The 24,953-nt window shown below is 39.2% G+C and overlaps 1 protein-coding gene across 1 annotated transcript; it reads right to left on the bottom strand.

The window, feature by feature from the left end:
• Positions 1 to 1,287: 1,287 nt before the first annotated feature.
• Positions 1,288 to 24,443, bottom strand: YTHDF3 (YTH N6-methyladenosine RNA binding protein F3). Its single transcript, XM_005479336.4, has 5 exons — positions 24,138 to 24,443; positions 22,068 to 22,092; positions 16,830 to 16,915; positions 13,917 to 15,509; positions 1,288 to 2,259 (listed from the first exon to the last, which is right to left on the bottom strand). The coding sequence occupies exons 1-5, from the start codon at positions 24,159 to 24,161 to the stop codon at positions 2,236 to 2,238; spliced, it is 1,752 nt and encodes a 583-aa protein (XP_005479393.1). The 5' UTR covers positions 24,162 to 24,443; the 3' UTR covers positions 1,288 to 2,235.
• Between the last annotated feature and the right edge of the window lie 510 nt (positions 24,444 to 24,953).

Here is a 24,953-nt window from a genome sequence, read left to right as displayed (position 1 = left end):
GAACCCACTTGATGCTGAACCTGATTCAATATAAGAGCAGCGCTCATGCTATTAGAATAAAAAAGGCATGGGGTAAGGCAGAAAATATTAACAAAGCCTGCAAAAATATGAATACTGCAGTGAAAGCAAACTAGGGTTGCACATGCAATCAGTTCCTGAATGCTTGACTCCAACATTAGCTTTCTGGTAACTGGGAACTTCTGGGAATTTTCATAAGGTAGTTTTGTAACAAAGCACCAGAAACATGCTGACACCTTGGGGGATCACAGATGAACTACATCCTTTGGACTCACTACATTGACCTTTGCCACTTCGGCTGATCAATGACAGCTGAAATAAATCAGCCCACAGAGGGAAACAAATAGCTATAAAACCTGTTAGCAAGGAACAGATACACATGGAAGCAGTAATTTTTGGGCTGAAGCCAAATTTCATAGGGATTGGGCTTGAAACCTTTGTCTCCTAGTCTCCTCTTACAACATGCACTTTGCTTATCCCTCCCTTATCCCACTTGCTATTTATGACTCATCTATCATTTAAGTGACATTGCTTCTTTACTCCAAAATACAGGAGGGGCCTCCCTTTTAAGCTTCCAGATAACTGGCAGTAAGAATGCCTGCTGTCAGGCTACCCTGCAGTCTCTAGCAACATTTAAAATAACGAGCAAGAAGTGTGCACTGAACTTCTTGCATTTGCATAATTGTATGAGTGCAAAGGGCTTAAGAAGAGAGAAAGCAAAAGTCAGCAAAATCATCTCTATTAAAGACAAACCTTTGCTATTTAAGCTCCAGAACTTTGACTGCCAAAATCTGTAAATGAAGGACTTGAAACACAATATAAACATCTGTGTTGGACAGTAAGACATGAAGCATGTTCAAATAATATGTGCTACTGCTATTTTAAGCTCTAAGATATCTGACTTCAACATCGCTGCTCTAAAAAGGGAAAGCTATCCCTGGAGTTTGGTACAGGTTGTTCAGTTAATTTGTACAGTCAATACACCCTCTTAACAGTTTTTCAATATTCTCTTCCAGCAGACAGAACATGTTGCTATATGAATTGAAACAGAAGATACAATCTTTAGAGGTTAAAAATTAGTATAGAATTGGCCCATTTAATATGTATTCTAGAACTTCTTGTTGCATGTTTCTAACAAAAATCATCTTAACACGGTTAGCAACATGTCAACTCCATAGACCAAAGTATTCTTCTCAAAATATTTCCAAACAGGGGGAAAAACACCTCAATGTTGGCACAATGAAACAAAAAAATTTGAGAAACAGTATATGCTTGCTAAACAAGAATTATGTTTATTTAGCTAGTGAATCACCTAGAGGAGTAAATTTTCACTTTCATGATAGCAATCTGTCAGGCTTGCAAACACCCAGAAATAGGAATTAAAGATTATTTTAAATGTAGTTATAAAGGTCATAAAAAGTCTGATTTAGACTGAGGTACATTTACTCAAAACTGAGATTCATTGAGTGGTAGCAAACAAACAGTTCCTCAGACAAATGCACTTTTTTCAGTATACATGTTACAGAAAAAAAATAAAGAAATGTGCATTAACTGGTGGTGTCCACCAAGCTGCATATTAATATTCTCTTACACCAAACAGTTTGAAACAAGGGAAATGTCATTCTATTATAATTTCATGTTACGATTCATTTGGCTAAACTGCAGCTTAAAGTTGCTTTGCCATATTAAAAGATTACTACAATAATTTTCACATGAACATTTAGACTTGAGTTTTACTCCAGGACTAAATATGGCATGATTTGCTTTTAATCTGTTGAATAGCTAAAAACTGACAATTAAAAAAACTACAACAAAGAAAAAAATTAAGTTGAAGCAATGTGAATCTCACATCATTGAACCACTTCTAATGGTTAAATGTTAGTATTTAACAAATTCAAAGAGTTAATGAATCCTTGCATTCGTTCGGTCTCCTGTGCCTTAGCTAGGATGCATAAATACAAAAGACAGCAGATACTGGTAAAAGCTTCAGGACAGAAAGTGCTTGACGAAGGTACAGTTCTCAAGTGTGTTTGGTGAGAGAGTATAAGGGCAGATGCACTGATGAGAACCATTACAAGAAGAGTCAATTTCGTGTTAAAGTGTTCAAAGATGTCACCTTAAGCAGAAAAAAGCTTTAATAACGTCTTCTTAGACATATTAGGCATTTCCAGAGTCTACATCATTAGTGTTGTGTTCTAGCAGGACATCTCCATATAGTTATTGTTTGTTTCTATTTCTCTCCTGAAAAAAAACAAAAACAAAAAAGGACAGTCATGTTAATACACACAGATCAACATTATCTGCTTTTCTTTCATTACAGCATTTTCATTGCTTGCAATTTAGCTAAATCAGGCAACATACTTTCAAGGAAAATGCTTCAATTATTTCCAGGAATATTAAATTATACCGTTTAAGTCAATTTCTTAAAGAGAAACACAGAAGTATACATCAAACTAAAAGGCAAACATGTTCCAAAAAACTGCTATCATGAAAGGACTTATGTCAGTTTTAATTCACTTCCAGTGAAATATATTGCACAAAGTGAACTGAGCAAGGAGACCAAGGGAACTATACATAAAGCAAGATGTACCCCAAATCTTCTGCTTAGCTTGTCAAAAAATGCTCTACTCTCTATCCATTATATCCCTGAAAAACATGATATTCCCAGGTATCTCCATCAAAGCCCCATATAATAAAAAATGCTTAAGATCAAAAGGTAAAATAACTAGTTGGCCCAACACCTCACCTCATCCTCCATACAAATACTCAAGTGGCAAGGAAAAAATATATTTTTTAAGAAGGTCATGCATACCTATTTTAGAATTTACTTTCAGTAACAAAATGAGAAGTCAGTGAAATAGGAATGGCTACAAAGAAACCTCATTTCAATGTGAGGCTGAGCCACAATGAGGACCATATTAACTCACAGCACTGTGAGATACCACATTTGGCATTTAGGGCTAAAATACTAATGGCACTGTAACTATCAGGGACTAACAAATCCACATTCTGTAGTACAGGTTTAACAGAATAAATGACACTGTGCTTTATCATCATTCTCCATTTTCTCTACTTAGTTCAAGATAAACATGCACTTTGGCATTATGACCACCTCCAGGAAAAAAAACCTGATCAACAAATGATATATTGTTGCCTGCAAAATACATCTTCTAGCCTGCAAAAAGACACTGGTCAGTGTAAAAAACTAAAACCTTATATTTCAATAGCATTTTCCATAATACCTTTTTTTATGTACAACTAAGCACATTAAAGAAATATACAAATACCTGCATGGAAGAGAGGTAGGTTTCCATCACCATTACAAGATAATAAAAAGTATAAAGTACCTCTCCATATTTTTATTATTATTGCATACTATAAATGGAACAATAACAGCAGGGAAACAAAATAACCCAGGAGGCATTTGAACATCTATTTCAAAACCACATTGAAATTTTATTATGCTAGAAACTATTTAAGAAAATTGAAAATGAGCATATGACCCCACTTAGATTCTTCCAAAAGGCAGTTTACTGAAAGAAGGAGGTATGTAATATAACATTTATACTGGTTATTACTGGTGATCTAGTCCTTTCCAAGACAGATCTCCAAGTTGCTTCAAGGTGAAACCAAAACAATAAAGCCCAGTCTTGGTCACAATGAGCAGCTCATGGTCCCAGCAGCTGTGCGTCTAAGACTAGACATTAGCCAGAGTAGAATTTCAGTATATTTAAAGTAAAAGCAATACTTGCACTACTCTGCTAGAAAATTCTTTCTCCTAGTTCAAAAATATTAACTAATATTTTCATAGTGAGATACTGCTTTTTAAGATTGATAGTATCAGTCATTAATACAATCTGATATCTTAACAATGCACTCTTGGCTGAAAACAGATGATGACTGGCCTCATGCCTCACTATGCATGTAAGGCATGCAAAAATAACCTGCTCAGGCACATCTCAGATTATTCCTCTAATATTAGCAGACTTCAACTGCAATAACTACACAAACTGTTGAAAAACACTCTTGTAGGAGCCTATGAAACTGCAATGTTAAATTATATAACAATTTTAAACACAGCCTGTATACAACTAAAATCATCAGTTCCTGTTCATTTGCAAGTATTACACACACAAGCACTGACTCAGGCTGTCTAGAAAGACTCTCTGCATTTCAAACTGCTGTACTATAAACTGACCAACACTATGCTTTGTGAAGCTCTCAACTCAAAACACATTTAAGTTCATAAAAATTCAAAGTAGAAAAGGAATGATACCCTGAATACTCTCTTCTACTTGATGAAATAAAGGAAGTGTTGCAAATTTTACATCTGCTTTGAATTCTAGAGAGGAAAAAAAGGCTTCAAAACATCAGCACATCTTTCCTGTAGTCTCAAAATTACATATTACTACATTTATATTTAAATACTTCAAGGAGACATACAAGCATGATTTATCAATGCAAGTGCATAGCATATTCTTCAAATACTGGTACTGGTGACATTTGGCACTCTGTACTGCAAAACAGAGAGAAGACCTGATTTACTCAAACCACAGGCAGTGCTATTCCACTCAAAACCAAACCCCTCCCCAACTACAACATACCACACTCCTGGACCACTGTCTTTTCCTATCTCAAAAAGCAGTTTTCCTGGGGGTTTTGGGCGTTTTGGTTTTTGAGTTTGTTGGGGTTTTTTGTTTGTTTGTTTGGTTTTTTGTTTGTTTTGTTTTGTTTTTTTTGTGGTTACAGACAAACTAACAGAAGAATTTACCTCCAGAAGGCTCCCAGTACCAGAGTAGAAGTTTCCAGCACAACCACTTCTCTTTTGGCCAATTAATTTCATTTCTTATATTCAGGCAAGCAAAACTTTTATCACATCTCTTGTAATGCTCTTGGATGAAAACTTTCTCCTGTATATTTAAGTTCCCTGCCAAAGGTCAACTCACCATGGTCAGACTACCCAGCTGCAGGGGGAGTTTATGAAGAGGAACATGGAAATTAAGTACCATTCAAATCAGGATGATATGGGAACATATTGGCTGGTTAAAGGTACTTTCAGCTGCAGACCATATGGCCAGCACATTTCACAGATGCAAATAACTTTCTGCACAAGCCAAGTAAAGGTGAATCTAAAAACTGCTTCAGCCTTAGAAATGTGCATCAATCTAGTACAAACAAAGCTATGAAATTAGCCTGGTCTGAGCTGCTAAGCTGACTTACTTCCAAATTTTAGTTGTCTGAATTCAGAGCATTAATTGAATGATCCCATGCTGAGAAGTAGCTGCAATTTAATTTATCCTCAGATATAATGACATCTCTGTGTTAACAAAATTTCAAAATTCAAAGCAACAAAAACATCTCCTGATCTGATTTGAAAGAAGCTACTGAGATGCACACAACCCTGACTTTGGGATTTCTTTGCTACAAAGAAGGTAAATGAAAAAGCCTCATTGTAAGTAGTCTACATGTAAATGCAAATGCAGCCTAACAAGAAAAAGAAGCTACTACAGTCTTTGGCTGTATTTTTTCCCAAGGTCCCACAAACTGAAGCTCAAGGTCGGGAAAGGCAGATCTGAAAGAATGACTTTGGCTGATTTTTGCAGTAGTTGCAAGTGCACGCATTTCAAGGTGTCCATTTGGAAGCTATCCAGGGTTGCAAATTTACACAGGCCAACTGCAGACCTCCCACACACCCTCCAGCACTATCAGCTATAATTGTAAAACAAACAAACAAAAGAAAAAAAACCAAACCCCAAACAAACTAGAATTTTGCCAAACCTCTGCCTCTTACTGCAATGTTGAAAGTGTTCATGCCTGGAGCTGTCTACTCTGCCCCTCTCCCATGAGGGAGCGTTCTAACAACAGCTTCAGAAGCTGCTTTACTGCAAACTGTGATTTAATCTTCAACTCAGAAGCCCTGCTCATCTGCAATGTAAGCTAACATGTCAGACTGCATTCTGAGAAGTGAGGCACAGGAACTCATCTGCTCTGCCAACTGTGCTGCGTGGGCACAAACACCTGGCAGAGGCAGAACAGGCAGCTGGAGAGGTGGTGAAAAGAAGCCTCAGCAAAGCTCATGAAATCTCATTTACTAATGGCAGCAGCCATAATCTGCAATTTATTTCCCTCCAGCGTACCATTAAAGCTAGGACAGCATAAGCATTGACCTTAAAGCTTGAGAACCACAATGAAAAACAGATTACTGGAAAAATGAAAAAATCCAGAAATTGTTTACTCTGTTTATATCACTGGCTGTTAATATAAACTAGATTACTGAAACTTTAAAGTTGTGTAAAATACTGGTCGTTTTTAACTTCTCACTCTTGAACTCCCAACTGAGAGGGCACATCTCCTCAACACAGAAACAACCTCAGAACAGTTAAATATATTTAAATCCATTTCTCTGAGAAGCGCTTCTGGGAAGAAGGGAGGGAACGATTAGATGAGAAGGGTCTCTAGAAATCTTAAATGATCCTAGAAATTTTTCTTGTGCAGATGCCATTCCCTCCCTAAATACTAATTTTCTTCTATTCCTTGACCCAATGTGAAAACCACAAGGCACAAATTAAAAATCAAAGTTAACGTACAAAGGCAAATAAGCTTCTACAACTTCAGAGTAGCTTCTTTTCCCAGTATACTTTGCAAACTAATACTCATCTGAGACCCTGTTGCTGCAGATCAGTTGAACTATACATAGTATATAAAGGTTCTCAAGTATATAAATATTAAGAAACTCTGCAAAAGCCAGAAGACCTAGACTTCTAATTTATTTATTCTTCCTACTAGTTTTGATGGCATTTTACTTAGTCACTGAAACATACTTGTAACCATATTTTCCTATTATAGGAAAAAAACGTGAAAAAGTACTGTAAAAATATAAATAAATTTAAATTTGATCAAACACACACACTGTTAGTAGAACATGAACACACCATATGATTTTATTATAAAAATGATAAAGGCAGTAAGAAGTTAATCCCCATCTGAAATTCCACACAGTACAAAAGTCAGAGGTGGAGAAAGAACTACTTAAAGACACTGTATGATAACACAACAATGAAAGGCTCTGCAGAAACCAAGCTTAAATTCCATGAGCCAGAAAAGCCCTTCCAGTCTTGTCTTCCCAGGCAGATTCTTTCAGTGACAAATCAGCTAATTCTAACTACAAGCAGCAGGTGCTTTGCTTCAGTGCTGTACATCATTATACACTGAAATATCAGACTTTAATTATCTACAAGACAGCCATTTCAGCAAGATGATTAAAAAGAAAAAAGCCTCCAGATCCTCACTATTATTTGTTAACAATGCTCAGAGTATAACATTGGCTTTTGAAGACTGACAAGAGATAGCTTCTTAGCAAATCTATAGAAATTGCATTTAGTGATGACCTCTGTCCCAGCAAAAGAAGCAGAAAGATGACTGACACCTGGGTTAGTTGTTCTCAGATGCCCAAGGGCAACAAGAACACATTACTTAATTGCTCTGCTAAGGAATTTATGGTAGCCTTGGAAGGGAAATAACATTCACTGCAGGGCTTAAAAAATACACTGAGGAAGAATTTCTCAGGCAGTTTTTCTTTAAGCCTCATACTCTTTGAACAGGTATAACTCAAACTCCAATCTACCATGAGGAAAAATGAACTTTCTTTATCTTGGTTTCCTATTTATATGAAAATGCAGTGAACATGGAAGTTTACATTTACTTTTTACAACTGACTATAATCTGTATGGTACAGAACAAAACAATAATTACTCATCAATATTAACTACACTGCCAAACCTCTGAAAAATTCACAAAGAACCAGGCTTGAGAAACCTATCATCTGCTAAGTTTTGTAATGCTTCATTTCAGGTAGATGAATATGAAGTTGTAAGCACATTGGTTCTGATATAAAACAAATAATCCTCGTTCAACCGAATCTACAGGAACAGCTTCAATGGACATGCAAGATCTGTATGTTTTAAAGTCCTGTTTTTTCCAGCAAACCACTTCCAGGAAATCTCCACTGAGTTACTGCTAGCTAGCCCATCTGCAGTATTAATTAATGAAGCAAGGCCGTGAAGAGTCAGATGGGTTGGGACTTTCTTGCAATACATGGGCATATTTCTTCCCTGCAAACTGCAGGAAAAGCATCACTGTTCTAGACTATTTGCTGTTAATAGAGCACTGAAATCTGAGGAGATGTAGCAGGAAGCAGAAGGCTGCCTCATGAATTTTTACAGCTCTGTGTATACTTAAAGTTCTGCTTCTGCTGTGGAACAAGAGATTTAGAATTTCTCCCTTGCTTTAAAAAACACAACTTAAAAGAATAGGCACAACTGTCACAGATCCAGCTGAATTCAAGTTTGAAGTCTTGTCTTAGCTAGCTGCCTTGATATCTAAGCAGATAGAGTATTAGATTCCAAAAAGCGACTGTTCTCTTAGGCTTTGAAGTAAACCATTTGGTTGATATACCTACCTTTTCCAATAGGGGTCCCTATTTTACAGGAGAAATTGGTCTTTCCACTCCCAGAGCAGGAGAAGTTGAACTCTATAAAAATGACTTTGTAGGGCCAATTTCCAGGTAGGGATTTCAAACAAACACAGGACAAGATCTGTACAAGTGTTACTATGAACTAAGACTGTGCCTGTGAGTTTAATTACCTTCCACCTCTTTTATTCAACAGTTCAATATTGCACTTTCCCTCTTGCATCATCACTAGAGAAACACAGGCAACATCACTGCTCAAACTCTTACATGGTCACTCTGTAAGAGACCACAAACATCTATCCCCACACTCTAAAGAATTCTAAACTATCCCTGGGAACAGAAACAATTGACTCTACCAAATGCACAGAAAACAGGCACTGTGACTGTAACATAAAATGTGAGGGTAATTTTTAAGTTTTTCCAAAAAACTAAAGATGCAAAAGCAAATAAAGACACGGCAAATAAGCACATCATCATGGAAAGGAAATTCTGGAGCAGTATGCTCAAAATTATTCTAGCTCCAAATAATCTTCTCCCATGACTAGGGGTACATATTCATCACACAACCAGCAAGGGAGGGATTAAAAGTGTTTCCTGTTTCTGCTTTCTTACTTCCAATTATCAAGATGACACTCTTGATAAATAGGAAGTTCAGGGAAATTGAAAAATAATGTCCCCTTGAAACTTCATCAAAAACATACAGGAAATGAACATGTTTCTCAGAAGATATTAATTACATAGCCCTCTTTTAGATAGTTTCATGTTTATTACATAAACCTCTTCTAAATATAAATACACAAACTTTTAGAAGTTGTTTGCTACAAATATATTTTAACTGCATTAAAATTTTTGTCAATCACCTGTTTTCTTTAACTGAAAATCTGTCAATGGATCTATATCTGTTTTTGACATTATATTACAGTAACTGATGTCTGGGAGTTAAGAGGAGGAAGAAGCAGCTACAGTTCACTCTTAATGGATGATTTCTCCCTTCAAGATATTTTTAAGAAAGATCAAATCAATCACAATGTCAGCAATGTCCTAGAAAGGAAAGGAGTTACACTGCTTAACACTGCAGCCTGATGATAATTACCAGAGAAACAGAAGTTACATTGATAGCAGAATGAAGGGGGGGGAAAATCACTCATTTTGAGAGTCAAGAAGTTCTAACTATGTCAGCATTCCCATTACAAGGTAAGCAATACAACAGAAGAAAGCTAAAATTTTAAATGCTTATTTATTTGCCATTTAAAGGCTTCCTGAAAACTAAAAAAAATTCCAAATGCAAATTAGATAAACACAAATATATACTAAGTACTTCCATCTTATCTCATGTATAAAAATCAATTATTTTTGTGGACTATCACACTAAGAAAACCATCTAAAGCACTCTACAATTACATGAAACCATGACCTTTTTTCCCCCCACTGTATGCTACAAAAGTAGAATTCTCCATCAAAAAGCACCAAAAGAAGTCCTAGGACAACAGGTAATAAACCATCATCTGTGGGCAAGGAAGTAATAATCTGCCAACAACTGCATTTTTAATCAGAACCACATTTTATTTTCACCCATATACTTAGTGAAGATCAGATGCAAAGCTACTACTACAGATGTTTTTCTTTATTTTCAATACCTTTGATTTTCTAAAATGTAATTATGTCATCTTAAAAGGCATATTTTCAGATTTCTGTTTCATTCATTTAGATATTACAGCTTTCTGGTGAAAGACAATCAAACATCTTTTTAAATAATATGCAATACAAGTTGCACATTTACACCACAAAGCAGCAGTTAACTAAGGACAAATGGAACTCCAGATCATTTCAATGTATGTCTGACAGAACCCATGAAAAGCATCACTCATTTCTCTGATCCTTTGGTAAAGATCACAGCACTTATATGTTTAAAACAAGAGTCTGGAGCCTGAGCTGGAAGAGAAAGAGAATGATTACTGCACAAGCCCTGCTGTAGATGCCTCACACACACCAGGGTTACATCAAACACTACAGTTCCAGTATTTATGCTTAAAGAGACTATTCTTTGTCATTTTCAAGTTACCTTTATCCAATGGCAAAGTTGCTATGTTTCATTTCATGTTTATCAGAGACTATTCATTGTACTTTCAGAAGTATACTGCCATATTTTAATAAAATATACTGCTAGGCCATATTGGAAATGAATTATTGATCCCCGAGTTGTTAAGATTAAACTTTTACAACCAATTATTTTAAGATAAATTAGTTGTAATGATGGAACAGTTATAAAGCAAATTAAATCCCTAAATTATTTGCTGTTTACAATATTTAGATTGCTGGCTGTATGAAAGCTTGTAACCACCTATGCAACAACAAAATATTAACTGAATTTCAAGGAACATGGAGGGGACTACTGCAGCCTGGTGCATTTAATATTTTATTAACAGCTATAAGCATATTTTTCATGACCAAAACACTGGAAACAAAGTGATTGCCACAGCTCCCAAAGAAAATGAACAGGAACTTAATTTACACAGTTCTACAGGCAGTAGAAAGTGCACATATTTAAATACAGCTCCATGAAAGCTTAGCTGGCACTAGGTAATAAAGAGCTATTCAATTAACCACAAACCAGAGCTTACAATACTAAGTGGTGCATTTACAGACTTAAATCATAAGAGTTAACAATTGCATGTTTACAACTTAAAGACAGATTACTTGTACACTGTGTGATAAAAGAAAAACCACAGATTTAAAATCAACATTCAATCACAAGAGAATGCTAAAGTTAAACTCTCAGTAGATGTCATTAGTTTCATCTGAACTTCCTGTATTTTAAGTCTATATTAATTTTGCTGAAAGCACACCTCAAATCCATCTACAAAGAGAAAACCTCACGACTAACCTACACAGTTCCAAAGCAATTTTTGATAATTAGTTATAAAACCAATTTGTACAATGCCTTAAAAGAGCCAATGGCCACTACTGCAAGTATCTTGACAAGCATGTTTTGTCTCAATAGTGTTGGGAAAGTTAACTATTTACAAAGAAATAAAGAGGGCAGTATTTGAGCCATACAGATACTGTATGTTTCTCTGAAGATATCATTCAAATAGCAATGTTAATTTATTAGTCAGATACCCATCATCACAATTATGCAGTTCAAGACCTACTAAATCCTGAACTCAGTACTTTGAATTTTAAGTTTGGCATACATAGAAACATTGCCACTAATCTACATTCCTCCTCTTCATTACATTTTGTGGGTTTTACCTACTATTGAGGGAACAAATCCACAAAAATAAAACAATTCTCCTGAGTTGCTAGGGCATGCCTGAATTATGACTTGTTTGTGAAGCTTTTTTTTCAACAAAGGAGATTTTTGAAGCAAACCAGTTATTTATGAAATATCCCAAAAGTCTAAAAATTTAGAAAATACTGAAGTGTGAAGGCTACAGAGATCCATTATACATTATAATCTCAGTCCTCCTGAAACATTACAAAATTACAACAAATCACAGAATCAGAACATCTGGAAAGGGCCCATGAGGATCACCAAAGCCCAACTCCTGGTTCTGTGTCCAAGAGTTGCACCTTCTACCTGAGAGCATTGACCAAACACTTCTTGAACTCTGTCAGCCCTGGAGCTGTGACCACTTCCCTGGGCAGCCTGTTCCAGTGCTCAACCATCCTCCTTTCCTCTACCTGATCTACATCTTCCCTGATACAGCTTCAGGCTATTCCCTTAAAACCTGTCACTGGTCACAAGAGTGACAGAATCAGTGCCTGCCTCTCCACTTGCCCTCATGAGACCATAATAAGGTCTCCCCCTCAGTCTCCTCCAGGCTGAACAAACCAAGTGTCCAGAAGTTCTTCCCACATGGAGAAGACCAGACTCTTCACTATCTTTGTGGCCCTTCTGGATGCTCTCCAATAGCTTTATGTCTTTCTTATATTGTGGCACTGAAAACTGCACACAGGACTCGAGGTGAAGCTTCACTAGCACAGGGTAGAGTGGGACAATCACCTCCCTCGACTGGCTGGTGGTTCTGCACTTGATGAAGTCGTACCAAAGCCTGAAAAAGTCAAAGTCCTTCCCTCACACTGAATTTTAGTTAAAAAAGTAGTCCTTCACTCCATCACTGAGATACCATGAAGGTTAATGATACTCATTTGGGGCATAATCCATTTTCTTTTTAGGAAAAAAAAAATCCAAAAGGCATCACATACCCAATTGGGATACTCACCTAGCCTCCTAACAACAGAAAACTTTCAACATAATTTATTGCAGTCATGCAATAGAACTACAAAATTGGAGTATGCCTGACACAGTTCTACAGGGGATGCAATACACACCTTGAAGGATTAGGAATGTACAACAGGGGTGAAACCACCACAGTACTAGAAACCTAAGAGAAGTAAACATTTCACCTGCTTCACCTCTTCTTTATGTGTCAGCTTCAAGTGAACAAATTCTCAAGGCCCTTAGTTAGCATAAACCCTAAACTTTTGGGGGTTTTTATTCCAGCGAGTGGTATGACATGATGAACAGAGAGCATTAGCCAAAATCCATACTGATGGCAACTCTCATTTCTGAATACTTGCATATACTCTGACTGGTAAAAAAAGATCCTGAAATGTTTCTAACCATGAGACAAATCATATATTTACAGTTACTGGCAAGTCTGGAAAGCAAGTAAATATAGGAAACGTAAATATTGTGGCCAATGGTGAGCACAAGTGTTATGATTAGGGAGGGTACACAAGACAAAGTACCCAAGTACTACAAAACTGCTTGAATTCAAAGCTTTTCCCTTGTCTGATGAGCATTTCAGGAAATGTCTCCAAAACTAAAAGTTTCTCTATAGGGTTATCACATTTACTCTTCCTTGCAGAAATGAACATGTTTTAGGAAATGCACTATCAGAAAGGTCAAAAAATTATTTCATCACTGTATCACTTCTGTTTTTCACAGTTCCACAAAAGATAAATTGAATCAAGGAGAAAACCTGCTCTTCACACTAACCATGCAGTTAACATTTCATTAAAGCAGAATTTGAATTGAAACGTTACATGAAATAAAGTACGCTTCTCTAATTTCTGTTCCTTTTTGTGACATCCAGAAACTAAAAATCTAAGCAAGAAGACTTCAGTTATGGAAAATGGACTCAATTCAGTTCTCATTTGCATTGAAGAAGTAGAACCTGTCAGATGTCTGCTTATTCAGGCCTACCTTCATCTTGTGATTAAGCAGATGACTGAACTAATAAACAAGTAACAGGAACTTAAATTTTTTCATTAAGAGCCAGTTATATCAAGTAGAGACTTTGAGCAAGAAGTACCACTTTCTGATTTAACACTTGCAGACAGAAATTCCAGATGAATGAAAAACAAGGTTTCTGAAAACAGAAAAAAAAAGAGAACTACTGTAATGACACTGATTTCTTACCCTACGCATGGCTTCCTCCTCCTCTTGACGCTTCTCGTAATGTGCAAAGTCATCAAAGATTGAGGTGGTATGCTTGAAAGTAGCAATTATTTTAAGCACTTGCTTGGCTTTTTCTAGGGGTACCTCTTGAGTGTCCCTCGAATTGGTAACTGGTTTGTTGTCATTGTTTTCCAAGCGAATATGTCGCAGTTGGTTATTGGGAACGTCTTTGACAAAGATCCATTTGACATCAAACTTCCCCTTCCACTTATCCTGAGACCAGACACCAGCATATGCATTGTAGTCCACAACAGACTTCATCTCAGCCACTCCGCAAAAGTGTCCACTGCCATTCACACTGAAGAGTAAATAGAGCGGGCCTTTGCCATTCAGGGACCGGTAAGCAGCATCCAAGCGCTTATTCCCATGCTCAGTACTGCACCAGATAGAGTACTTAATGGAGCGATGAATATCGTCCTCTGAATAACTTTTGATTATAAACACACGTCCGTTCTTCAGATTCCAATCGAAGTCTTTGGGATTGTAGTTGTTTATGGCCTTTAGTTTCTCCAGCACTGGGTGCACTTCCACACCAGAAGGTGAGGAGCTGACGGACACAACACCTAAACCAAAGTTCTCGCTACCAGCTCCATTGTTCTGGCTGAAGCCCACACCCCTATTACGAGGAGCTACCCAGCGGTTTTGCAGCTGCTGCTGCTGCAACTGGTGAGGCTGGGCCTGCTGCTGAGGTCCTTGTTGCTGTTGTGGTTGCTGTGGCTGAGGCTGCTGTTGAGGCAGTTGGCTTTGCACCAGTGGTGGTGGTTGAATTAATGGCTGAGGCTGCTGGATTATAGTCTGAGGAGGCAGTACTGGTTGAGCTGGGGGAGCTTTTACCACTGACCCTTTGTCATCCCAAGTTCCAATATTCATGTTGTGTTTTATAGGTGGCGGCGGTACAGCAGGGCCCCCAATGCCCACGTTACCTTTAGGCTTGAGTTTCGGCTGAGGTTTAGCAGGTTTCCTTGCAATTGCAGCCCATGAGGTTGGTTTAGGTGCTGAACTGCTAACTGGGGGCACGCTGTTAGCTGCAATGCTTGTCATACCTGTACTGCTCAGAGCTGAACCTACGGTTTTTGTTACAGCAGCCGTCATATCTCCACCAATTTTCAATCCAGTCATGCCTTGCTCAATGCTGCTAATCCCAGGCACCTTGCTCAGAGTATCACTGCCAAATCCAGCCTGTCCATCTGCTATGGCTCTCCCAAGAGAACTAGGTGGATAGCCATAGCTGCTGCTGTAAGCAGAGCTTTGCGTTGATTGTCCCTGAGATCCACTTGTCCCCCATGTAGAGAAGTCTGCATTCCCAGGAAAAAAATTAAATCCATGCTGCCCAAGAAATGGAGGGGTATTTCCTAATGCCCCAGGTTGACTAAATACACCATCAGGTATGTAATGGTGTTCACCATTGCTCATCTGTCCATAAGTTGTCAAATATGGCATAGGAGGGTCACCTGCAGTTGACCATGCTGCTTCACCTAAAGAGTATGGAAATCCAATGGATGGAGCATAATAGCTAGGCATGTATGGGTCTGACATTGGTGGATAGCTGTTACTCTGCAAGAAAATAAATTTTTAAAAAATCAGCAATATTGACAATTATGCTCAGGGCAAAAAACCTGTAATACAAACCAAAACATTTTTAAGGGTTATATGAATGTATTTGTAACTTTCACCATTCCTCACAACATAAAAGATAAATGAGGTATCTGTCAGATATGGCCATTTCTTCATGAGACCTTCTCAAAGCATTTAAGGGCCCCCTTTTACTCTGGAACATTATCCTCACGTTTAGCACCTAAGCTAGGTTTAAAATGCCTCCATGCCAACAGCATCAAGAAAATAACAAGCTACTCTAAAACAAGTAGCTTTTTCTTTAGTTATAAAGGTACATAACTGTATCTTTATAACTAAAGAAAAATAGATGCAACTATGATTTAAAGTTGTTGTATTCTTAGATTTTGTCATATTTCTCACTTCTAATTGGAGATTCCAACAGACTAGTAGAGTGAAATGGATGCAAGGATGCATGTTTGTTTCAGGAGTAGCAACAAAAAAAAGGTAACACATCCATGCTATGGAGAACGGGCATTAAATCAGTACTACTCCAGATAGACTCCTGGGAAATCACACAATTTATTTCTTGAGGCATTTGAAGGACTACCCCCACATGATTTCTGCTGGTTTTTTCTAGAAAAAATTGCACATATCATCATCTAGCTGACGCTTCCTTAATGCTGTATTATTGGAAAAATAAAGAGAAGGCAAGCAAAAATTCTTAGTCTTTTAATAATTTGCACTCTCTCTCTCTCAAGATCACTCCAGTTTACAAACTTAACATAACTCATATAAACTTTCAACTACAGAGGCAATTCACAGCTCTGGAAGTCAAGCCATTAGTGTCTTGGCAGAAGAGCTGTACCAAGCTGTAGTGATACTAAGCTTCCATCTATTATGGCATCAGCTGTGAGCTACTTCTACCACTTATAAAGGAAACCATGTCCAAGCAGTTAATATATTCTCAGAGCCAATAAAACTGTTGTTTTGGACTGCATCCAAAATGATGATTTTGTTTTAAATGTAAGGGTTTGGTTTTTAGCTCAAGTTTCTTGTAACTCCATCTTTCAGAAGCTAAAGCAGAAGCACAAGAGACAGGGACATGAAAGCATGCTTTTTAATAGAAGCTTTTCCAGAATTCTTAAGAACACTTCATCTGCTTAAGATATCATATGATGAGACAAAGTATGACATAAAATTATATTTCTATGTATATTCAAAGTCAGCAAGTCAGTAATGGTAAGAAATATCCAAAAATTAAGTCTGGAAGTCAGCTGAATGTCAAAGTTTACTTCAAGGTACTAACCAATGTTCACTTACCTGATTTGTCTGACTACTTAGATATGGCTCAAAATCATCATCATTTACTGCATCCTTTTGATGAATCGAACCGTTTTGTACTGAAACTAAAAATAAATCTGTATTAGAATAGTCTCTGGAAAATCTAGGCTGCATTTTCAATCTAGGTAACGTTTCTTAATCATCTGTACATTGAAATACATATTATTGTTAAGCACCATTCCAATTTAAACAAAATAGCTCATTCTACTGATCATGAGGATCAGATCTCAGGAGAGGTCTGCAAAGATGGCAGCTAGAACAGTCTACTCCTGACTACTCTTTCCTGGGATCACAGACATGTGGATCAAGAACTGCAGGCACACCTTATTTGCACAGGCAGTAAATCCAGCATTTCTGGAAGTACCAGACCAAGTGCAAATGTGCAGACCAACCCCATCTATAGACATATTCAATAGGTTCAGGGAAAGTTGCAACATACAGCTTCCTCCTGTCAGGAGGAAAGGCAGTTACCCACCAAGACAACCATGAAGGACACCACTATTCAGCTATTCAATCCTGTATTTCCTACATAACTGTACTGCATTAGTGACATCTCTGAAGCTCTGAGGTGACAAAGCAAGACAGAAATAAAAGCTTAAGTCCCAAAGGGTGATTACAAGCCTTTCCCAACACATATGGCACTATATGCTGGAATCTCTTCCTACCTGCTCTTCTTGGTCTCCTATTACCTTTCATTTCATCTAAGGCATTACACCTACCTGGGATTCTCCAGCTGCCCAAATTACTTGAAGTGTCTCTCTACCATCCCTCAGGCTACTACTGAAACAAAGCCACACTGCACAAACTTCTGCTAAGTTCCACTGTTTCCCAGGGTGCAAAGCAGAACAGGGACTTAAACCAGCACTTTCAATTACACAACCTGAAGATGAAGATCTGTTCTTAAAAATAAATTTACTGGTTATCCAAATGCAACTTTTTTTTTTTGTCAAATATGTTCAGTGGGGCGAAAAAGAATATCTCAGGATGATGAGTAAGGTGCACTGAAAAACCATGACTGCAGAAGTTACAAGAAAGCAGCCAATTTTCTGAAACTTAAACTGAATTAGGAGCCAATTTTATGGCTTCCCTCTTTTAGCAAAAGCTTCTGAAAAGCATATACAGCCATGTAATTAAATATTCAACTTTGCTGAAATTAGTGTGTAAGAGTCAGGGGTTTTTTCTTGCTTCATTGGGGGTAGGGGCATTGCCACCCAAAATTCACATTGTAAGCCAAGTGGTGCTTGAATTTTTTTTCACGTTGACTTCAACATCCCTAAAACAAAACTGCCATCAATGAATGAAACTAGCTGAAAGAAATGACAAAGTAATAGATATAATCACAAGGAATAATCAAAATCCTGGAAAATTTTATTAACTTCAGAGAACAGTAAAAAAAAGGTAAAAATTCATAATTTAACACAGAAGGCTTCTTCAAAGCAATTATCTGGGAAGAAAGCAACCTGTGTCTTGAATACCTTCTTGAAGTTTTAAAGGAACACCAGACACTTCAGTTATTACAAACTGGTACACTGCATTTCTATGCTAGCAACAGTCAAATATGACCAGCAATGCTGAGCACAATGCAGTTTACAACTGGGTAGAACAATATTCCTAATTAAACATCACATTTAAATTAAATATTAGGTGCTGGGGTTCTTTCACCCCATAAATAGAGTTTCAGTTCAGGTCATGTATCATCCTGATTTTACACACAATGGTAACATAATAATAAGCTCTTTATATTGGAATTCCTCTTTATATTTGGCCCAGTTACACACAGGATGAAGCCTCAAAACATTTTGTCTATGTCATGTTCACTGCTTAGACTTAACCAAATAGAACAGACAGCACAACTCTCAAACACAATTTTATCATAATGAAAAACATGGGCAGCAGCATACAAGTTTCTTAAAAGCATGCAACCACAAGTAAAGGAATAAACAGACGCATATCAAGACTAGTATCCCATCAAAATTAATCTCCACATACTGACAGCTAATCTTCATAAAACGTGCATCTGCTGTGTTTATTGCTCCACAGGTATCTAAAGGTCACTGAAGACAGAATTCTTTTTGGGCTGACATTACAACTAACATGAAATATTCCTGTCAATGTATTTTCTTTCTTATTCATTCTGTACTGAGATATTAAGTCAGTGACACAATATTTCTACAGAGACACTTCTTCTGGTGAAATATATACATTTCCTAGTGAAATAGCATCACTGGGAGCATGTTTCTTTAGCTTTTCATTCTAACTTCACATAATGTGTTAATAATGAAGAATGTAGCCCACACAGACATTTAACAAGAGCAAATGAATGCCTCATTCCCAAAATCTCATGTAAAGTGTTCCAACTGAACAGGGCAGTGATGAAGAATACTAATTGAAACTAATCTAGAGATACTAAAAATATCTCTATCAATATGATGCTAAAAATACTGTATGTTTCTGCAAACACTGTGAAAACATACAGTGTAATTAGATATTGGGAAGAAGCAACTCATCAAGCAGAGGAACTTAAAGCTGATATTATTTTAACTGCTACTATCCTCGGAATAGCCACACACAAAAAATGATACCCAAAGGTACAATAACTTTTCATTAGAAGTCATCACACCTTAAAATGAAGCATAAACACTGAAAGAAACATGAAATATTTCATTTTTGTTTTAAACCTAATAATTACATTTAAGCCTCCTAAGAAACAAAAAATTGTTACACACACAAGTGTCAAAATAAGTCAGCACCTTCCTATGACAGATGTGATACACTGGCATAATAAACAAAAGGGAGGAAAACCAAAAAGGAGTCCCAGGAGTGCCTTTTTTCTTCACACCCCTGTAAGTCATAATTTGGTGGATGCCAGTTCTGATATTTTACGTGAACTGTACAGTAGTTGACAATTAGAATAAGTAAAGTTTCATGACAGGAAGATATAATCATTTAAGCCTCTGAAATACCAACACAAACATCTGACACAACAGATAGATAGTACTGCTCTACATACTGGAACTTCAGTCCCACAAATTGTGGTTGAAGGAAACAGCACAGCACACCAGTTCATGAGCAATTAGAACAAAGCATTCAAGGCACTTTACTAGACAAAAAAATCAGCTACCTACCAATATAATTTTCAGGTCTAATATTTTTCATCTTAATATGAAATATGTATTCACCCCTTTTACTGCTCATTCATTCTCTCACATGCTCTACCAGATGTGGACAGCTTCTGCCATCCTCCCTAACATTACTACTCTTCTCCTATGCACAGAACCACCCTCAGACTGGTCTGTTAACTCAGTATCACATCTTCCCTCAGAGCTCCTCTAAGCTGAAACCTATCACAACAACTGAAAGACTACTGGCTGCTAACATGTGGTCAGTAAGGACTGCTGACACTGACTAAATTCAACCACTTGAAAAAGCCTCTAGCCCAAAGCCAACAATTTGTGCTACAGTGAAGATGTTAGCACAATCTCCTAGGCCTTTAATCTAATGCTAAGTCATAACTTAGTTTCACTAAGCAGACATTACACCAAATAATTTCACAGAACAGATTAATTGTTCTGTTTCACTATAGTTTTCACTCAGGTCATACTCTCATCAAGAGACTATATCATAAGTATTCATTATTTAAAAGGATGCAGTCCAAAAAAAATCCAAGTTCAGAAATGCAAAAATCTCTTCCTTACATAGCAAGCAGAGATGTGTTTTGAGTCAAACATTCCACAGCAGTGACAAATTATAGAACACAAAAATATGCTAACATAAATAAGCGAAAGTAAAGCTGACTAGTGCATTTTCACACACTGTAACATAGCACCCAAATAGAAATGCTTAATACTTCCAGTCCAAGTCACATTTATAGAGTACAGTTCAAAAACTACCTGTGTGACTCTCTAACAGATGCATCTAATTAACCTGTCTAAAACTGAGAAGTGATAATTCAAAGATTGTGAAGCCACAAACTATTTGCTACAACGAGTCTGACTTTTCTTCTCATTTAAGGGCAACATGGAAGGTTATAACCACAAACTATTTCAAAAACATGAAGTAGTTAATTAGTGCACTTTGGACAAAAAAAAAAGAATATGAGAGAACAAGTATTCAAGAACGACCAAACTAAGGAGGAGATAAATGTGTTCCTTTTTCTCTGAATGCAGAGAAATTAAAAAGAACAGCCAAACTCAATGAGATCTGGGAACCACGTGCCACCTCACAAGCAATACATGTAACAAGAAGCAGATAATCTGCACGTAGACAGAATAATAGAATAAGTATGCTGTGGATAACATTAAATGACAGCTCACAGACCAATTAAATTAGTTCAGATAATGAACTAAGAGGGGCAAAGAGTACCCAAGCTCAAAAAGAAGTTTCTTATCTGCCTAAGTATAACAAGCATATTAACACACAGAGGTAACTGTGTGCATGCTACTCTATAGCTCAGTTTGCTGAGCAACTAAGAATTAAATAGGTACAAAGTGGACTGTTTAGGCAGTAAGAAATTCCAAAAAGAATATTAGTGAGAAAATAAATTCCAGACAAAATACTGCAAGATATAATCTGAAATGCTGTTTACAACTGACTTGCCAAGAATTTCAGAGAGAAGAATATTAAGTAGTTAGTAGTTTTATCCTTCTGTGGGAAAGAAAACCCACTGAGTATGGTATTTAAAAACTAAGACTTTGACAGAAACATTAAAAAGCAGAAAAGCAGAAGGCTTGTTACAAACACAGACAAAAAATCAGTTACTGGTGCTAAAATGAAGCAAGACTACAAAAATTCAGAGAATAAGGAAGGTGATGTTTTCTGCTCATAGATATGAGTAACTAGTCACATGGTTGCTGTCTAGCAAACTAAGGAAGCTGTTCAGAAGATTCTTCCTGATGATTCTAGTCACTACACAGAAAGGCCCAAGGTGTACTGTTAAGAAGAGATTATACAAGCATATCACAAAGGCAGCTAAAACGAAATGACTATTTAACTGTCTGACTTCTGACATTAATCTTTTGCAAAATAACACACTGTAAACTGACGTACTGCTGTGCCACAGTAAAAGTGCTGGGAAGTAACATTTTGGCACAGAATTTACTGTCATCCTGCTTGAAATAAAAGACATCCTATAGCTACAACCTCTTGCTATGACTGCCAGACATTATCCTCCATAAAAGCAATATTACAGATTTATATAGAAATACAAGGTTAACTTACCTTTATTTCCCTGTCCTTTAGGTCTCTGTATATAGGAAAGTGGGGGGGAGGGGGGGAAGCAAAACAAGTTCAGTTAGAATCCTCCAATATAAACTTCACTGTAATTCTATTTATTTGCCAATTCTGCCCTTTCCAACTAAAATATCACTTGAAAATATTACCAAACCATGCTATTATAAAAATGTTGTGACATTACTTAAAATAACATTACAAAATACTACAAAACCAAAACCTGATAGAATTTTACTGAAATTATTGAAATCATCTAGGATTCATCAGCATATGAAGATTAAATGGTGCAGAAAAGCTGAACAAGTGAATTTTAATTGCCCCGGGGCCTGAAAAAGCATTTGCAATAAACAAAAATAACAGAGTTAACAAAAAAGGTTAGAACCTTAAGATTACTGCCAATACTCAAATTTCACTATGATAGGTCATCTTTTAAACTGACTGACAGGTACTTATCAGAGAATAACATACAATGCCTTGCTTTTTAGCTATACAAAGGAACACAGTTGTATCATATGCTGAACTTCAAGTTGTGCATTCCTCACCTAGGCAATTATACTGAGCAAATTATACAGTCTGTACAAAGCTTTCACACAAGGAAATAATTCCTTAAGGAGGATTTTTTTTTTTGGGATTAGTCATTACAAAACACTGTTAATCTGTCATGCACTAAGAATCAATGTAACATTACAAGTTACAGTATCCTTAATTCCGCTACAGCAAGATAAACTAACATCAAAAAACAAATGCTAGTCCATGAAAATCTAATTCACCTTCTCACATTACTTTCAACTAAGCAGGAGTGGTTCTCCAGGCTCCGTCAGTCTCTTAACAATTTTTAGTCCTGAAGAACTCAGTATTCAGAGGTTTGAAACTTTAGGAGGTAACCACCTCCAAGTCACTTTCATGTGCATTTGTCTCAAGAGTTACCATAAAACTGTTCAACGCTGCTTCACCTAGACGTGCACTGGTTAGACACTGTCCTCTCCCAAAACGGGAAAAATCTCTGTAACCTGAAAAACCCCAACCACCTCATCTTTTGGGATGAATCTAATCCAGACACAAAGGCATGCAAAGGCCAACAAGAGACAGAACTAGAGAAAGTTGGGAAGAAGCAGCCTTCATGAAAGACAGAACAATGAAAAGCTAAGAGATCACTGAGCTAGAAATAAATGCTTAAAGGAAACTGGAGAGCATGCACAGAGACAAAAGAGCCAGAATACTAAAGGCACAGAGAGAAAATAAAAGGAGGCAAGGGACTGCAGGGCTAAAACTTTTGGGGAGTGGCAGAAATCCACGGACGAAGCAGAGATCAAGACAGAACAGCTTCCAGCCAGAAAGAAACACCAGCAGAGGCCTAGCAAAGGTTAAAAAAATAACAAATTCTAAGCTCTGTGAAGGACCAAGTTTAAAAAAGTGTTGCACAGCGCAAAGAGAAAAACTGAGAACTAGTGGAAGAAGCGAAGGCCGAGAGAAAAGAAGTCAGAGGTGCGAAGGGAGAAAGGTGGGCGAGGAGAGCGCAAGGCAGGGCGAGGAAGGATGCGGTAACGGGGAGCCTGGCGGAGTTTGGGGCGCGCAAGGAGAGGAGCGGGCGCCGGGCGCCGCGGGGAGCCGGGCCCTAGGGCGCTCCCGGAGCGAAGAACCGGGAGCCGGGGGCCTGGCCGGGAAGGGCCGACTCCCGAGCAGGGCACACACAAAGGGGGCCGCGGGCGGGGGCCGGGCCGGCGCTCGGGGCTGAGCGGCAGCGGCGGGCGCTGCGGGCGGGAGCGCGGGGAGGCGGAGCGGCCCCGGCGCGGCTCAGCGGTTATAAATAGGGGCGGCCGGCCGGGAGAGAGGCCCGCCATCCCGGCGGCGACGGACAGCCGCTCCCCATGGCGACGCGGAGGGAAGCAGGGAGGGAAGGAAGGAAGGAGGGAAGGAGGAGGCCGCGAACCGCGCCGCCCCGGCGGCGAGGGAAGGTGCAGGTGGCCGCCCTGCCGCCGCCCTCCCCCGCCGCGGGTAACGACGGGGCCGAGATGAGGAGAGAGGGGGCGGCCGCCCCCCCCGCCCCGCGGGCGGTACCTGGTCGACGCTGGTGGCTGACATTCTTCACGGGGAGCCGCGATCCCCTCGCTCCGCTCCGCCTGGGCCTCGAGTGATTCCGCACGCCGGGGCCGCTCGCTCGCCTCCGCCGCCTCCTCCCCGCCGCCGCCTGATTGTCGCCGCTGCCGCCTGGGCTCGCTGCTGCCGCCGCTGCCGCCGATCGGGTTCCCGCTGGAAGGAGCCGGCCGGCCGGACGCAGCGCCGCTTCCCCCCCCTTGCTCTGGGCTCCGCTTCCCCACAATGGCGGACGAGGCTCCGGCTCCCACTTCCGCTCCGCGCCGCCCTGACCTTCCGCTCCCCCCGCCGCCGGCGTCGCCGCTGACCTTTCCCTTCCCGTCCCCGCCTCCTCCATGTCACGTGCCGCTCCGAGACGCGCCGCGCGCGCGCGCTCTCCCGCCGCCCAGCGGCTCCAGCGGCGGGGGGGCGGGGCTTGCTGCAGGGGCGCCGGTGCGCATGCGCGCGGCGGGCGGAAGAAGCCCGGGCCGTTCCCGCCCCTGCTGGCCTCGGAGCGCGCGTGCGGCTCGCGAATGCCTGGGGAGGCGGTGGTGGGAAATGTGGAGGAGTCTCTCCGATGTGGAGGGTTCTCTCCGCTCCACCGCGGGCCTGCTGGGGTACGGCGGCGTGGCGAGGGCGGCTGGCATCCGGCCGTGAGGCGACCCTGCTTGGCTGCTCAGAGCGGCTGTTGCTGCCTGAGGAGGGCTCGGGCGGCCTTCCTGCGGCCGCTGCTGTGTGCCGTCTTCTCCTGGGTCACAGAATCACTGAATGGGTCAGGTTGGAAGTGACCACAGTGGCGCA

This window comes from Zonotrichia albicollis, chromosome 1 (genome assembly GCF_047830755.1).
Source record: "Zonotrichia albicollis isolate bZonAlb1 chromosome 1, bZonAlb1.hap1, whole genome shotgun sequence".
Taxonomy (NCBI): domain Eukaryota; kingdom Metazoa; phylum Chordata; class Aves; order Passeriformes; family Passerellidae; genus Zonotrichia; species Zonotrichia albicollis.
Note: the sequence above shows the minus strand (reverse complement) of the source record. Positions and strands in the feature narration are given on the sequence as shown.

What these genes read in the sequence shown, in the direction of transcription:
- YTHDF3 (XM_005479336.4), bottom strand. Translation starts at nt 24,161, where the DNA reads ATGTCAGCCACCAGCGTCGACCAG. An exon ending in CAGCCACCAGCGTCGACCAG is followed by an intron (nt 22,093 to 24,137) that starts GTACCGCCCGCG and finishes TCCTATATACAG; the next exon opens with AGACCTAAAGGACAGGGAAA. An exon ending in TAAGTAGTCAGACAAATCAG is followed by an intron (nt 15,510 to 16,829) that starts GTAAGTGAACAT and finishes ATTTTCTTGCAG; the next exon opens with AGTAACAGCTATCCACCAAT.